This window comes from Oryzias melastigma, linkage group LG2, assembly GCF_002922805.2.
Source record: "Oryzias melastigma strain HK-1 linkage group LG2, ASM292280v2, whole genome shotgun sequence".
Classification (NCBI taxonomy): Eukaryota; Metazoa; Chordata; class Actinopteri; order Beloniformes; family Adrianichthyidae; genus Oryzias; species Oryzias melastigma.
Window position 1 is genome coordinate 9,658,423 of NC_050513.1, and position 17,768 is coordinate 9,676,190.

At 40.7% G+C, this 17,768-nt stretch overlaps 2 protein-coding genes across 2 annotated transcripts in view; one reads left to right on the forward strand and one right to left on the reverse strand.

Moving 5' to 3' along the window:
- Window positions 1-10,818, forward strand: part of LOC112159956 (heparan-sulfate 6-O-sulfotransferase 3-B) — a 33,087-nt gene extending 22,269 nt beyond the window's left edge. The window contains exon 2 of the mRNA XM_024294226.2: window positions 9,526-10,818. Coding sequence (XP_024149994.1) covers window positions 9,526-10,270 — 745 coding nt within the window. The 3' untranslated portion in view covers window positions 10,271-10,818. The remainder of the gene's footprint in view (window positions 1-9,525) is intronic.
- Window positions 10,819-14,553: 3,735 nt separating this feature from the next.
- LOC112159944 (2-oxoglutarate receptor 1-like) lies at window positions 14,554-15,990 on the reverse strand. The gene has a single exon (XM_024294206.2). It carries the CDS (start codon window positions 15,707-15,709, stop codon window positions 14,696-14,698), a length of 1,014 nt encoding a protein of 337 aa, XP_024149974.1. The 5' UTR covers window positions 15,710-15,990; the 3' UTR covers window positions 14,554-14,695.
- Between the last annotated feature and the right edge of the window lie 1,778 nt (window positions 15,991-17,768).

Sequence of the window (17,768 nt, forward strand, 5' to 3'; positions counted from 1 at the left end):
AATCCGTCCATCCATCCGTCCATCCGTCCATCCATTAATCCATCCATTAATCCATCCGTCCATCCATCCATTAATCCGTCTATCCATCTATCCATTTGTCCGTCCGTCCGTCCGTCCGTCCATCCATCCATTAATCCATCCATTAATCCATCCGTCCGTCCGTCAATCCATCCATTAATCCATCCATCCATCCATTAAGAACAATTATAGAAAATAAAGTATTGAGGTTTACCATCTAAACCTAAACAGGGTTTGATCCTCTGATGGAACAGATTACCATACATGAAACTCAGGCTCAACACAGCCGTTAATGGCTTTCTTTCTTTCTTTTTTTCCTTTTTTTTTTTTTTTTACAATGAACTGAGTTAAACTGGATACTTTAATCAAAAGTGGAACACATTTAGGTAATTTAGAACAAATGTTTTTGGGGGGAAATTTCAAAGTGGCTTTTTAAGATCGTATTTTATTTATTTTTTTATTTTTTTACTTGTCTTCAAGAAACAAAACAATCAAGGGCATAACGACTGAATATTGATAAAGTTTGAACAATATTGTATAATGGATAGAACAGAAAAAGACATTAATTCCAAGCCACATTTCCCTCTAGCCTGGGAATTCTCTCGGAGGAGGAGGGTGAGACGGCCATCCTGGACGATTCACTACATTTCATAGAAATGAATAGCTTGGAAAGTTTAACGTTCACGGACGCCGCTCATCCAAACAGGAAGAGATTCCGCTGGAGCACAGAAACTCTGTCAGTGCCGTTTCAGCGTGATGCATTTTCCATCTTTTAAGAGAATAAATTATACAAGATTGCTGTCGATCGTCATAGTTTTTGTGCGAGCTTCTTCTTGGGCTGTATAAATAGTTTCCATCAGGGCTTTTATCATGAGTCTGATGGTGTCCTTGATGGTAGTGAGTGAATTAACAAGCCTGATATTGATCTACGGCTGCGAGTTTCCTCTGTAAGCTTTTTTGATGGTGATTTAGTGAGTGAGAGAGAGACAATCAGGGAGAGATGGACGGAGGCCGGTCGATACTGTTTGCAGCTTTGCTGCGTGGTGAAAGGTGGCGAGCAGCAAGAGAGGCATTGACGAGGCGTCGGATTGATCTGTAGCAAATCAGGAGCAAGTTTAATGAAATTTAGCTTCTTTTAAACGCCGTATTTGATCTCACACTAATGTTTCATTAGCCTCTGGATTAGATGTATCCCAAATCTCATTAATAGAATTTGGTTTCTACTTAGGTGTGTGAATACATGGAACGTGTTTCTGCTTTGTGTTGTTGAGGCCCAGTAGACGAAGTCGTGGACCTTGAAGTAGAGTCAAAGTTTGCTGATCAGTGCCGATACTGATTTTCAAGTGTCTACAAAAGGTTTAGATTTCCTGTTTTGTTTCTTTATTAGAAATCAGGACAATTACTGACTATGACTGTAAGCAAAAGCTTCCTAATAAAAAGGATGTATTTGGATCAAGTTTACATTTAAAAACTAAAATACAATAACAGTCAAGTACTGTATATTGGTGGATTTTGTCATATCAGACTGATACCGATAAACTCAAATTATAAAAATATCAACAGATGTCGATATCGTCCATCCCTTTACATAACCTTAAAATATATAAAGGGTCTTTTTAGGTATTGATATGTGGGTCTAGCAACACCTGCTTAGTATTGAATGCCAATATTTATGTCTAGGTGTTGAACTAATTTTTAGAGGTGTGCCCCAGGGTTCCCTCCTTGGCCCGCTTTATTTTTGCATTTGTTCATTCATCTGTTTTCAGTTTATTCATTAACGTATTCATTAATATTGCAAATCATCTTTTTTGTGTGTTATGTGAACATATTCTTAAAATAAAAGCGAGTCTCTTAGGCATTAGACTAAGACGGTTTGGTGTCGTACCACCAGCTACACAGAGCTTGGTATTAAAAACTAGGATTTATCTTTTGTTCTTATGCTAATTATTAGAGGTGTGCCACAGGGTTTGGTACTTGGCCCAGTTAATTTTTGCGTTTGCTCATAGTCATGAATACATTCGTATTGATATTGCAGATTGTCTTTTTTAGTGTTATGAACATGACCTTAAAATAAAAAAGGGTCTGATAGGCAGGATTCAGTTCTTGGCATGCTTTATTTTCACGTTCGTTCACCTTTTTTCAGAACTTTTTTGATTTTACTCCCATTGATATTGCAGATTTCTTTGTGTGTGTTTTGAACATAACCTTTAAATAAAAAAATAGAGTCTTTAAGGCATTTGACTCTGGGGTTAGCATTGACTTTGGTGTCGCACCACCAGCCTTAGAGAACTCGGTATTAAATGCCCGTATTTAGGTCTAGGTCTTGCTAATTAATAGAGGTGTACCCCAGGGTTCTGTTCTTGGCCCACTTTATCTTTGCATTCAATTAGTCTTCTGTTTTCAATGTTTTTATTAACATAGGTCACCTTTATATTTCAGAATCTAATATTGAAAATTGAAGTAACAATACTTAAGTCATGATCTGATTAAAGAGAAATCTTGCGTAACAAAAAAAGCAAAACAAAACAATAAAAAAAAAACTGGATGTTGGATTTGCCTAATGAGTATTTTCAACTCTTAATTTTGAACAGTGGTCCTTACATTTTATTAAATATTTTTTGACCTTCACATTTCGCCTTCCAACCAGCTTTAGGTTTACAAGTGTCATAGTATTCCATAAATGCCTTGTTGCTGTATCATTGGCTGCTTCTTTCTTTCCTACAGACCTATCCAAATGTTGATTTCACACAAAATGGTTCTTATCAAAACAGCTTGGCTGTAAGTTAATTGGACCATTGATGAATTCTTTTACATTTTTTTATTGGAGGAAAAGTCTGTTCAAACAGCTCACGTCTTAAGTGGTCAGTCACTGGAGTATAAGTCTAAATTAGTTGATCTAGTTGAATATTTCACCCAGCTGGATGTCCTGGTCTTATAAATCTGGAAGACGGTAAAGCAGGGTGGGCTGTAAACGCTGAGGGTTGCTGGATTCAGAGGATTAGTTTTGGGCCGCTCCGCTCTGAGCGAAGTTTATAGTTCACTCCTGACCTTCATCACGCGACCCCGCCTCGGTCCCTGACACAGGTAAGCGGAGAGCTTTGACATTTGCCGCTCGCCGTCAATAGGTCACAATGAAAGCTCAGGAGCAAAAAGGCGGTTTGCATGGACACTTATCGATCCGGCCGTCTTGCGGTTAAGCCGAGCAGATAGATGATAGGCGCACGGGGGAGGAAGACTGAACCGGCCTCACGGATGAACAACAAAGGCCTCTTTTGTGAGGCGCTCGTGCGTGTCCATCCATCTCGCTCCGGCCGTTCAACCCGACAAAGATGGCGAGGTAATTCACTTAGTTTGCACTGCGGAGGGCCATTATCTGTGTGTCTGTCTGTGGGTGTGTGCTCTTCCATGATATCATCTTACCAGTCACTTAAGTATATATCACAGCTGATTGATATCCGCCGTCTGGCAATAATTGCTAAATTGTGAACCTTTTAGGGCTGCAACTGCTTGTCTTAATCACATTTCTGTTTGGCACTGAAGTGAAGTCGCTAATGTTGGTGCTCTTTTATTTCTAGCAGATTTGCAATGACAGCATTCTTGTTTGGGATTCAGACTTTTAAGTAATACGAATGGTAGCGTAAAAACATTCTTAAATCAAAGGGAATAAAAACCATTAGCTAAGAGAAAAATCATTGTAGCAGAAATCATTTATGGTTTTACTGCAGAGAACCAGGAAGAGTACAGATATAAATGAACACAGTGGTTAAAACTTAACAGAATAATTCTTTATCAATTAAAATCCAGTTAATTGATAAAACCCTTACAAAAAAACAGTATCATGTGACAACTGGACCCTCCAGTGGCGGAGGGTTCTCTGAGGGTTACAAATGATATAGTTAATTTTAAAAAAAACATAAAGTTTGTAATTTGGGGGGCTCAATATTTTATTCAAAAATATTTCTTCTATTATTTTTGCAAAATTTAAAGAAGCTTGTATTGATAATTTTTTACTTTTTATTAAATATTAAGGGGCAGTGCTTTTTGCCCCTCCCCCCACGTAGCTCCACCCCTGGAACCTTCACTGACTTACAACCCAACTAGGGCTGCCACGTTCAGTCGAATAATCGACGACTAATCGACTATTAAAATAGTTGACGACTAATTTAATAGTTGATTAGTATATTAGTATCGTAGAGCGCCAAACCACGTGGTAACCGACAAAGGTCCATACAAAACAACAGATATGTTCTATAGTCAAGAAAAAACGTGTCGTCAAAACGTCCAGCCCTAATACTGCCATTTCACAATACTGCAGTTTAACAACATAAAATCACAATGTTTTGAATTCCTGAAACTGCCCGTAAACATATACAGGTTTATTTAAAAGACAAACTTAAAAATAGTCATTTTTTTCACCGTTTTTTGCTGGTCAACAGATAGCATGAGGCTGAAAAGAAGTTTTACCACTGTATTGGTTTCAAAATGTTGTTTATTTTAGGACATAATTTGAGGAGCCACAGTTAAATTTGTAAAAACAAAAAATCAATTAAGTAAAATAAACAAGTAATGCCTGAAGAACTGGACTGGACACAAGAAAAAAGCATAAAAACAGACTAAAAGTGATTGAAAAGGAGGGATTGCTTTAAGAAATGGTAACATTTTAGTCGATTGGTTGTAGAAACAAAACTGAGCGTTTGATTAGATTGGAGATGATTCGTTTGGTATGACTGCAGTGTAATCAAATTAAATGTTCACACTGAATGCCAATACTTAGAAAATCCAGCTTATTTCTTTACAAACAGATGCTATGTTGGTGGTTTACTTAATAACAAAAATAATGGATTTTTCTGCACTTTTCCTTACACTCAAAGTACTTACAATGTGCATCTATTATTTATTCACTCTTCATTCATACTTGGTGATGGAACGTTACTGATGTAGCCACAGCTGCCCTGGGGCAGACTGACAGTACGGACCTAGCGCCCCTCTGACCATCACCGGGACATTCATACCAGTGGAGCAAGTGTCTCGCCCATGGATACAGCTGACTGGGGAGAGTGGGGATCAAACTTCCAACCCTTCAATAATTGGTGATCATTCAATCTATCATTAAGGGAAGAAGGGATGTGAAGGGTAAGGTAGATGTTGTTTCAGAACAAAATCAAGAATCCATTGTTGGTGCTGTTAAAACGGACAGAAATTATGTTTAAACTACCCCTACACAAACAGCTATGAGTAAAGATTGATGATCATTTAAAGTTTTATGCAAGTGAATCTTAGTGTGATGCGGCAACAGTGTAAATGTAGATAAACTATTTGGCTACCCAAAGAGACAAAAGCAAAAGATGACTTTTTTGATAAGAAAAATTGCTTAAATTATAAAAAAGATGGACATTTTTACTTCATTAAATGTTGTATACTTAACCATCTAAGGTACCTATTTATATTTAATTAAATTTGTTTTTTTGATGTTTGTTGTCCCATGTTTCCTTTTAAAGTATTTGTTTGAAATATCAACATCAATATATTTAATATGTGAAGTCCTCCAGTCTGCTGTTGAATCTTGATAACCTTTCCACTTGGTTTGGTCCACTAAAAAAATGATACCAGTACAGAAAATGTCACCAACAGGCCAAACTGAATGTGTGACAACAACAACAAATGTAGAACAAACTGCATGACTGTATATGAGAACTGGACTGAATGACTGTGACGTCATCCGCCTCTATCCAAATGAAGTCAATTAAGTCACTTCTTTTGGTGATATGGACGCTGCCATGTTGGAGCCATGGCGACTCGGGGTGACTTAGGGGCCCGTTGCCCGAGGACACCAGGGCACCACAATTTTTCCATCGTTGCTCACGGCAACTGAAGGTTGATCCTTGGGCTCACCGTTCCCTGACCCTGTTTAGGGTCTCTGCTGGTCACCAGTGTCCCCATTGACATATACAGAGATGGAGAATACAGGACTGTGACCTCACCAATAGAGAATCCTTTACCTCAGGTTCCAACTAAATGAAGTAGTAACGCTTCATAATAAGATTCCTTAATAAACTACTTAACAGATTAACAAGAAGTGTTATTAAGCTGCTTATAAGCACATTAATTAGACTTATGAGTGTAAATAAACTGCTTATAAAGACATTAAAAGATTCATTAATAAACGACATATAACATTAACAAGCATTAGTAAATCAGTATTAGGCTGCTTACAAAGACATTTATTAGCACTGTCTTAAAAATGACTTACAAATTTAAATAAACTTCTCATGAATTAGTGTATGTTAAACCTATATAAAATATTTGTGAGTTAATAATAAATGTACTGATTGTGTCCTTGTTAACAATTTATTTCTAAGACACCTACAAATGCTAATTCCTGTGTTTAGAAGCAGCTTAATACCACACTGTAATACTAGTTAAGGTCTTATAAGTAGTTTATTAAGGAATCTTATTATAAAGCGTTACCAATTAAGTAAATTCAGTAACACTCCGACTGTTTGAGGCGGGGCTTCGGCTCTTATTGAGGCATCTGATTGGCCAGTTTATAACTTGAATAACAAGAAGAAAATATGTTTTAAAAAAATAGGATTAGCAAGAACGTTAAAAAGACAAACAGAATGAGTAATAGCTATTTATTTCTCAATAGAAGTCTATGGGATTTTGGTTTTCTGGGACCATTTCCTGTTTGGAACGCGACGGGGGAGGGGATGATGTCTAGTTTTCTCAGTGTATTGTTTTGAGTGTCCCCCTCCCCCGTCGGATGCCCAGGTGTGCAGTGCGGGCCCATCCCCCCATCTCTAACTTCTCACTTTCTCCTTGTTTTTTCTGTTCACTCCAAAGAGAAATACATAGAAACATAGATAAAGTTTAGCTTCAAATACAAAAGGAGTTTATGTAAATATACTTTCTGTCTGAAGATTCATATTCATATTGTAACTGTAAAATCTGTCAGACATAAAATGACTTCAGCTCTTCTCTTTGGTCAAAAAAGAAATAAAAACTACACCTCACAATAAACTTAAAATAAAGCAATTTGTTGGATTAAATAGTGTTTTTTGACTTAGTCCAAACTCGCCCGTAACGTGTCCACCCTGAACTCAAAGTAACCCACAATCCAAAGGGGGATTGGATTTTTTGGAGTCCTTCCAGCTTGCCGTAGAGGTCTGATCTCCTTTTGGACCAAATTGAACGGTTTCCCTCGAGAAGAGAGCACCTTCTGGAGAACGCTGCCCAGCGCCGGCGTTGGAAACTGACCGCTCCTTTTTACAGAGTTTAAAAGAAACAGCTAAAAACAACCTTGAAACAGATTTCTGATGAAAGCTCTCTGAAGAAGAAAAAAAAGAAAACCACCATAGCTGTGTGAAATCAAAGACATGAAATGATTTCTCCCCTCTGCGTGGTTTCTGTGTGATACGGTAAGGTCATGGAGATTTGTGCGCACCAGATGACCATTTTCAATTTCTCTTTTATCCTCCTTGCTTGGCCGCTGAAGAAAAGGGAAAAAAATGGTCCATTTCTGCAGCCTCTTTTCTCCATCAGTTACCTGGCTGTTATGAAAGTCATCAGTGAACTCAATAGATAAGAGAGAAAGCCGTGTTTGTCGGCTGAAAGGTTCCGGTGCAGCTAGGTTACAGCTGTTTTTGAAGCACAGTTAGTGGCAGATCAGAGTGATGCAGAGACAGGAAAGGTGCCGGAGATTGAAAAAAAAAAAAAAGTCATTACTAAAGATAGGAAGCGGCAAATTGGTGTGATAACAGCAAGAATAATTCCACATTTGCAGGATATTAAATTCTATGCATGTCTGGTTTGTTTCTGTGTCATTACTCTTTAACACCCTCAGACGCGCTCAATAATGTCTTTCATTTAAACCCTAATCAAAATGTCCGAGCGCGCCTCGTCCTCTCAGTGCAGCGGTATTTCTTCTCTCACCCCCCCCACACACACTTATATTTCTTTTTTAACAGCGGCAGGATATGAGAAATTTGATGTATAGTTTCAGCCGCCTTTACTCTGCTGAAACTGTGACTCACAAGCCATCTTTCATCAACCTTTGTATGAATCCCTGCAACACAGAGTCACAGGCTGCGGTAAACACTGCAGAGAGAGACACAATCGGCTTTACAAAAGGAGTTCAAAAGGGCCGATTGACTCGACGGAGATCTATATTTCTGCTTTAAGTGAAAATAAACTCCAAAAAATTGCATATTGTGAACCTAAAGACCTGCTCTGATGAAATTGAGGCTTTTAGCATGTTCTTGTGGCATTTTTCTAAAGCAAATAAAGCTTAAATTTTATTTTCTTAAAGAAATCTATGAAAAAAAAAATTGATTATAAGTCATGTTTTTTCATAGATTGGCCTGTACTCGACTTATACCCAGGAGCGACTTATCTGGGATTTTTTTTTTTTGACATCAATTGGCTCATTTATTAGCTATTTTCCCCATCTAAACCCAGTTACCTTTTATCGGTTATTTCCCACTAGTAACCACTAGAGTGCGCTGTAGGTTTGTGTGTCAGTATTTGCGGCTGACAGAAGCGCAAAAGAAGAAGTGCCGTTCTAAACAAACATGGCTGAGAATCTAATCATTCTCCTCATGGATGTTATGATGTTTTTCTTATTTGCATGGAGACATTATTATAATCTTTTTATTTTATTTTTTTTTCCTTGGACTAACGCGGAACACTAAGCCATCAAACTGGGTTAATGTCTGCTCCTGGTTTGTATGCGGTACCGCTTCTGGTGCGGTTGCAGTGCCTTAACCCAGTACCGGTTTGTGTCTGGTTCTGGTTTGTGTCCGGTACTGCGTCTAGTACGGTTGTGGTGCCATAACCCGGTAACAGTTTGTGTCTGGTTCTGGTTTGTGTCCGGTACTGCGTCTAGTACGGTTGTGGTGCCATAACCCGGTAACGGTTCGCGTCCGGTACCGCGTCTGGTACGGCTAGGGTCTGACCGCATACAGTACCGCGTCCGGTACCCTGACACTACCCTAACCTGTATGGAGTGTGCATTTACCCCGCCCTCTGATGGAGGGTAGGGTCCGAACGTTTGTCCCTCTAAACCTGTACTAGTTTGCGTCTGGGCTCGGTCCGTGTCCAGTACCGCGTCTGGTACGGTTCGTGTCTGGTACCAGTTCGTCTGGTACTGCATCTAGTACTGCGTCCGGTCCTGGCTTAAGGTTAGGGAAGCAGTACCGGGTTAGGATACCAGTACCACGTTAGGGTACCGGATGCATCCCGAGAACCGATACCGAGTACTGAGTTGGAAGTGAGAATATGTTGGTTTTACTCCTGAATTTGTGCGTTGCCGTGCACTATGATGGTTGCCGTGCACTACGATGGTTGCCGTGCACTACGATGGTTGCCGTGCACTACGATGGTTGCCATGTTTTCTCCAAAAGACATGAATCATGTTCAGGTTGAAACAAACGACCACGTAGCTAAAGACTAAAGCGGAATCGATGGATCTAAAGGTCTAATCTTGTGCATTTCTCCTCGTCTCCGCAGGAACTTTTACTACATCACGATGCTACGTGACCCCGTGTCACGCTACCTCAGCGAGTGGAAGCACGTTCAGCGCGGCGCCACATGGAAAACTGCCCTCCACATGTGCGACGGCCGCCCGCCCACTCAAGACGAGCTCCCCGCCTGCTACAGCGGCGAGGACTGGACGGGCGTGTCGCTGACGGACTTCATGAACTGCCCCTACAACCTGGCCAACAACCGGCAGGTGCGCATGCTGGCCGACCTCAGCCTGGTAGGCTGCTACAACATGTCCTCCATGAGCGAGCTGGAGCGAGGCCGCGTGCTGCTCGCCAGCGCCAAGGTCAACCTGCGCAACATGGCCTTCTACGGCCTGACGGAGTTCCAGCGCAAGACGCAGTACCTGTTCGAGAGCACCTTCGGCCTGCACTTCATCCGGGCGTTCACCCAGATCAACAGCACGCGCGCCGCCAGCGTGGGGATCAGCGAGAAGGTGCGGTGGCGCATCGAGGGGCTGAACGCCCTCGACATGGAGCTGTACGAGTACGCCAAGGAGCTGTTCCTGCGCCGCTACCAGTTCAACCGACAGAGGCAGCATCAGGAGGAGCGCATCCGGAGGCGGCAGGAGCGGCAGCGCATGCACAGGACCTACCTGGGTCAGCTGTGGAGACTGGGAGGAGGCGGAGACATCGAGGAGGAGGAGGAGGTGAAAGTGCCGGAGGAGGTAGCCACCACAGAGGACTACAGCAGCCAGGTGGTGCGGTGGTAGGCCGCCGCCGCCGCCGCACAGACGGTCAGCCGACTGATTCATTGCGCTTCGCTCTCCTCCCTCCATTAACTCGTCTCTCCTCTGCCGTGACTTTGCGGGAGCGCCGGCCCCCGTGGCGCCTCGCTGGACTGCCGAACGGTGTCTTAATATTTATGATGGATGTATTTGTCACAGCGACATTTTTGTATGTACGTTCTTTTCTATGTCCTCCTTTGGCACTGCGGTGGTGAAATAATTTATTCGTCCATTAGTGAGTGCTTTGAATGTCCTCGGAGAAAAAAGAAAAACGCTGCTTAAGTTCTGCTAAAAAAACAACAAAAAAACTCGTTTGTGAGCATCTTCCACCGGAGGGTGTTTGTGTTGATCGGTGGATTCTCGTGGTGACTTTGTGGTGTTTGGCTTCACAAGAGTATCAAAGCACAAACTTGGCAAACTGCAGTGTGTTTCTCCTCTCCCTCTTGACTGATTAAGCTGCAACGCACAGAAGCAGGCCGAGCAATTTCTCGCAGGAAATGTGTTGAATAAAAATATATGCAGCATCCAGTCAATTTGTGTCTGATGGAGTGTCTGCTGCACATGCGTGTGCTTCTTTTTTTTTTGCTCTCGCTGTAAAGAAATGCTTTAAAAAAAACTTCTCTAAACAGGCTCAAAGACAAGCTGTCAGAGCCGGTTTGAGGCCTCTTACATCACAGTGACAGCACATCGGCATTTGTACCATTAGTGCATTGATCGCTGGGCTCTTTGCTTCCAAATTGATCATTTAAAGTCCAATTGACCATGACTCTGTTGCAGAAAATAGAAGAATGCTTTTTCTTTTTTTTTGTCTTTTTGCCACAATCTGGGAAACTTGGAGCTTGACCAACGCTCAATTTACCGCAAGAAAACCCCAAAACTATCCGGCTTTCAGGAAGTTAACTGCTGCTAAGATCGTTCATGTTCCAGTTTAGGATTAAGACTAATCTCTAGTAAGAGAATTTGCAGAAAACTGAAACTAAAAATGAAAAATAAAGTAATATAAAGAGGCCGAGAGCTTTCAGGAAAGTTTTGGGTCACAAAAATGTAGCTTTTTCGATTTTAAGTGCATCATTTTTCAGAGATTATATTCAAATTAAGAAAATTCAAGACGATCAATGAAGTGGGAACGCCATATTTCTAGTGTTATATAGACACCAAAATATACGCAAAGTTTTCATTGTCTAGATTAAGTAAATGGTACTGATTCTCTGAAAATCCAGAGAAATAAAAACCAAAATCGAGAACAGAAATCAATGATTGGGCTGGGGGATTGAGATGTCACCGGCGACAGAAATCAAGCATGTTATGGTAATTTTACTGTATCTGCTAATCTGCGTCTCATTTCTTATTGCCCTATCCAATATGGCGTCACTCTTAACGTATTTTAGTCAATTGTAACGGGCTAGCGTAGCATTTCTAGCAATATATCTCATTCATTGCAACTATGTTAATTCCCAACCTTGTTAATAACAGGTAAAAAACAGTCCCACACCGCTAGCATATTTACAATAATACCTAACATTGTTTGCAACACATAATTAAACAGACCGTTACCGCTAAAACAAACGTCATTGTGACTATGCTAACTCCCTATCTTGTTAACAACAGGTAAAAAACAGACTGATACATCTAAAAAAAGCACTACCGTGGTTATGGCAACTCCAATTCTTGTCAATAAGAAATTAGGAAACGCTGTCCAACACCGCTACAAATTAGCCCTGTTAGCATATTTACAATAACATCCAGCCTTGTTTGTGACATGAAAGAAACAACCAAATAACGCTAAAACAAATGTTACTGCAACCTTGTTAATAAAACACAGTCAGAAACCCCTACACCCCCATTAGCATATTTACAATAACACCTAACCTTGTTTGAAATATGTAAGAAACAGATATCGCTAAAATGAATGTTATTTTGACTATGCTCATTATCAATGTTGATAACTTAAAAAAAAAATGCTGTCTGACACCGCGACACGCTAGCTCTGTTAGCATATTTACAGTAAAAACCCAATCTTGTTTGCTACATGAAAGAAACAGATATTGTAAAAAAAAAAAAAAGCTAGCTCTTATCTTTGATAATAACACGCAAAAAAAAACGCTGTACGAAAAGCTGCATGTTAACCCCAATCGCATATTTTTTTTATCAAATACTTTTTATTGTTTTTTGCACTCTTTACAACACAAACACCTCCCTCCCAGACAAGTCCCAATCGCATATTTACAGTAATACCAACCTTATCTATCACATGTAAGAAACAAACAGATACAGCTAAAACAAGCGTTATTGTGACTATACCAACACCCAACCTTTTTAACATGTAATAAAACAGTCGGATATCGTTACACGTTAGCCTTGTTAGCATATTTACACTAACAGCCAACCTTGTTTGTGACATCTATGGAAAAGATACAGCTAAAACAAACAGTACTGTGACTATGCTAACTCATAATCTCGCTAAAAACATGTAAAACACAGACTGATATTGCTAAAAGAAACAGTGTTGTGGCTATGCTAACTCTTAACCTTGGTAATAACATAAAAAGATGTACAACATGCTACATGCTAGCCCATATTCACAGTTATAGCTAACCTTAGTTGTCACATGTAAGAAACAGACAGATACAGTAAAAACAAACATTACTGTGACTTTTCTAACTTCCAATCTTGTTAATAAAACAACAGACTTATATTGCTAAAACAAACACTACTGTGGCTATGGTAACTCCAATTCTTATTAATATTAAATTAAGAAACACTGTCCAATACCGCTACATATTAGCGTATTTACAATAACACCTAACCTTGTTTGTGACATGAAAGAAGCAAACAAATAACACTAAAACAGACGTTATCGCAACTAAGTTGACTTTAAACCTCGTTAAAAAACACCCCTACACCCCCGTTAGCATATTTACAATAACACCCAATCTTACTAATCATACGTATATAAAAAGAGGCTGATTGACACTGCTACTTGTTAGCCTCGTTAGCATATTAACAATAACATCCAATCTTGTTTTTGACAGATACTGCTAAAACAAACGTTACTGAGACTATGCTAACTACCAACCTAGCTAACACATTAATAAAAAACAAGTTAGCTGTGTTAAAGTATTCTCAATAGTACCTTATCTTGTTTGTAACTGGTAAATAAAATAAATAAATAAAAAAAAACAAGTTGTGTACCTGTCAAAATTGCTTAAACATCAGAATGTATCCATAAATAACTGTCATTTTAAAAATAAATTATGGCTTTTAAGTCCACCATGTAATGCGTAAAATATGGTAATTTTAATAGTAAAATGGAAAAGCTTTAAATTGCAAAGAGCAGAAGTCATGGACCGCCGTGCGCTAAAGGAGCTAAACGGTGAAACACAGGTGTGAAGGTATAATGAGACCAGCTGTGAACAATGAAGGAGAGAGGTACTTAACGAGACACCACAACCACACCAATTCTAGGGTATTTTATTTATGTTTAAACCAATCATTGCCCTAGGACAGAAGTGTCGCACAGGGGGCCAAAATCCAAAACACAATTTAAGTCGCGGGCTAAACAGGATAAACATTTATTGAACACTCTAAAACGAAATTTTTTAAAACTTTAAATCTGTAACTTTTTAACATAAGTATGAACTATATATATAGCATTACCTGCAATAATGCTAGTGGGAATGCTGTAAGCTGAATTTGGCTTCTGAAGATGCTAGTGCTGATAGTTGAAGATACTGAAATTGATAGATAAAATCGCTGAAGTTGATGGATGAAAAAACTGAAGCTAATAGCCAGCTAAAATATTAGCTAAATGCCAATTTAGCCTAAAGAAACAGAACAAATAAGTTGGCCAAAACAGCTAGCATGTAGCTGAAAAAATAGCTAAACTGAAAAGAGGCTAAATTAGCCAAAACAGCTAGTGTATATATGTTAGCTTAACTCCAAAACAGCCTAAATAACTTTTAAAAAGCCTAAATTAGCCAAAACAGCTAGCATGTAGCTGAAATATTAGCTTAACTCTAAAACAGCCTATACAATGTTAAAAAAACCTCAATATTAGCCAAAACAGCTAGCTAGCGTGTAGCTCAAATATTAGCTTAACTAGAAAATAGCCTAAAAAATCTTAATAACATCGAGCCGTTTATATCAATAAATAACATGATCTGGAGGGCCGGATATAATTACCCAAAGGGCCGGATCTTGACTTTGACACATGTCCCCTAGGAAGTCTTCCTAGCAGGGAACGTGGGAAAACCACCAAACCTGGAAAAAAAATCTGAACATTTTTACGACAAAAGAAGCAAAACTTTTTACTTTAGGAGATTTAATTACACCCATTTGCCCCAACAACCCTCAGCAAAGATGTAAACCTGTTTGCAGTCAAAGTTTCTAAATGTCCCTGAAAGAAAACAATCAGGGGATGGCGGGAATGTCGTTGGTCGCCTTGGTCATGATCATCCGCTGGATCCTCAAACTGGCCTTGATGAGCCAGCGCTCCCGACAGAAGACGCTCAGGAACGCCCTCCTGAACTTGTTCCCCGACAGAGTGTACAGTGCCAGGTTGAAGAAGGTGTTGATGGCCGCCAGCGGCCTGGAGATGAGGTACACGGCTTGCGTGATGTGGCCGCTGCACGCCGGGGTGTTGCTGTTCAGCGTCCTCATGTCGTGCTGGGTTTCGATCCACAGGCCGCGCAGGATGTGGTACGGCAGGAAGCACAGGACGAAGAGTCCCAGGATGAGAACCAGCATGCACTGCGCCCGGTTCCGGAAAGAGTTGGTCGGGCTCGGCCCCTTGGCCAGCTCCCTGACGATACCGATGTTGCAGAAGAAGACCACCAGCAGGGGGAGCGCAAACCCGATGGCCGTGAGCAGCCAGCTGTACTCGCGCACGGCGGTGACCGGCTCGGTGCTGGCGAACACAAGACACTGCGTGTTGTTGTCCTTGTCCACGCTCAAGGAAACGATGGTCAACATGGGCGTGGTTTCAGTGGCGGCGATGGTCCACACGGTTAGACATGCGATGGTGCCCCAGAACTTATCCTGCACCTGCGCCGCCCTGAACGGCTGCACCACCACCACGTAGCGGAAGATGGCGAGGCAGGTGAGGAACAGAATGCTGCCGTACAGGTGAAAGTGAAAGGCGAAGCGCATGAAGCGGCACATGAAGTCGCCCAGCATCCAGGAGCCCTCGTTGATGTAGTAGTAGATCAGGAAGGGCATGGTGAGCACGTACAGCAGGTCGGTCAGCGCCAGGTTGACCATGATGATGCTGCTGCTCTTCCAGGGTCGCAGCTTGGTCAAGTAGATGCTGATGGAGATCATGTTCCCAAACAAGCCCACGATGAAGATGAGGCTGTAAGCTACGGGTAGGTAGTACCGCTTCATGAGCCGGTCCACGTCCATGCAGCTGTAATTGACACTGTTCATGATGAAGGCCTGATGGAGAAAAAATGACAACTTTAGGAACCTTCTAGATGTTTCTACAACACCTTAAAAACTGTAGGAGCCAAACTTAGGTTTTTATTATTTTTTTCACTTTAATAAAAGGTCAAAAGTGGCATTAAGTGGGATCTTTCAATGAACCGATGGCTCTAGAAATAAACTCTTTTAAGGTGAAAAACCTACTACAGCTGGAAAACAAAAACAGCTAAAAAAAAGAAGACAGAATGAGCACAAATGGTTACTTAAAAAAATATTTCCTAAAAGAGTTTGGAAAATTCATGCCTGTGAGTTTTTTAAGATGTTCATTTAGTCAACAATGTATGTTTAGGTCGACCAAACATAAGCATTAACTGTCCTATGGGAAATTCCCTTACACGTTAGCATCAAGCTAACAGACTTTAGCTTTATGTGCTAAATTTTTATATTTTTATAAATTCATTTTTGATCTATTAAGTTTAAATTGGTTCAAATCGATTAATCGGTTTTATCAACCAAGACCTAATCGTTTGATCTATGTCGTTTTTAAGAACATAGTTTCTGCAGAGTGGCACAGAGCAACCCTGCCCGTCCCTCCCCTTAAACATTGCATGTTGAAGGAGCAGCCATCATGTCAAAAAACGACGAGTTGGGGCAACCCCAAAACGTCAAAAAGTGGCGCGGAGGGGGCCCAACCCTCGGGACCCTGTATGAGCCAAGTGTTTGAAACCCATGATTTCATAGACACAGACAGCAGGACAAAAAATAAAAAGCCAGAACGTAAAAAAAAAATTAAAAAATTGGGTGGCGCGGAGGGGGCCCAACCCCTGGGACCCTGTATGAGCCAAGTGTTGGAAACCCATGATTTCATAGACACAGACAGCAGGTGAAAAAATAAAAAACCAGCACATAAAAAAAAGAAATAAAAAAAAAAAAAGAAATTGGGGACAACAAAACGTCAAAGTGGCACGTAGGGGGCCCAAGCTTCGGGACCCTGTATGAGCCAAGTGTTGGAAACCCATGATTTAATAGACACAGACAGCAGGTCAAAAAATAAAGAGCGAGCACGTTAAAAAAAAAATAAAAAAATTGGGTGGCGCGGAGGGGGCCCAACCTTCGGGACCCTGTATGAGCCAAGTGTTGGAAACCCATGATTTCATAGACACAGACAGCCGGTCAAAAAATAAAAAGCCAGAACGTAAAAAAAAAAAAAATAAAAAATTGGGGGGCGCGGAGGGGGCCCAACCCCTGGGACCCTGTATGAGCCAAGTGTTGGAAACCCATGATTTCATAGACACAGACAGCAGGTCAAAAAATAAAAAGCCAGCACGTAAAAAAAAAAGAAAAACAAGAAATTGGGGACAACAAAACGTCAAGTGGCATGGAGGGGGCCCAACCTTCAGTATTCGATACTGGTACTCCTTCCCGAGGGATGGAAACCTGTGATTTATTGGAAACAGCCAGTTTATCAAAAAATGAGAAAAGAGGGGACGTCAAAAATCGTCAAAAATTGGCGCAGTGGGGGGCCCAACCATATGTGAAGAGTTGGAAGTGAGAATGTGTTGGATAGTCCTGGCCAATGTTTGGCAGGTGGGATGCCTCACCTGAACTCTAGTGCTGACTAAACCTTAGATTCTCTCCTGAGAGTTTCATCATTGCAAGAATTCCCTGTCAATTTGAGTCTAAAAATGTGGTCAAACCCTCCTAAAACATCATTTTATAACCGCACGCTCAAGAGCACTTGTGTTTACAGACAAATAAATCTCATTTTTATGAAGTAAAAGCCTGGTCTTTGTTGCCTACGTTTGTCCCTAAACACAATTTTAAAGAATTTTAGCGCAAACGTGGAACCCGGGCTTTTCAAATTAAAAGCATCTTCGAACAAATGCTGCTTCTAAAAGAATTTGAATTAAAAAAATAGAAAAAAAACTATGGAGATCCAAAACTGTAACAGCAGATCTAGGACATGTTGTCCGGAGGTTCGTTTTAGCTGCTCCGAAGGGCAATAAAAATCAGATTTCCCTCAGTCGTCGTTTCACTGTCAGCAGCAATTACGGCTGCAGGAAGG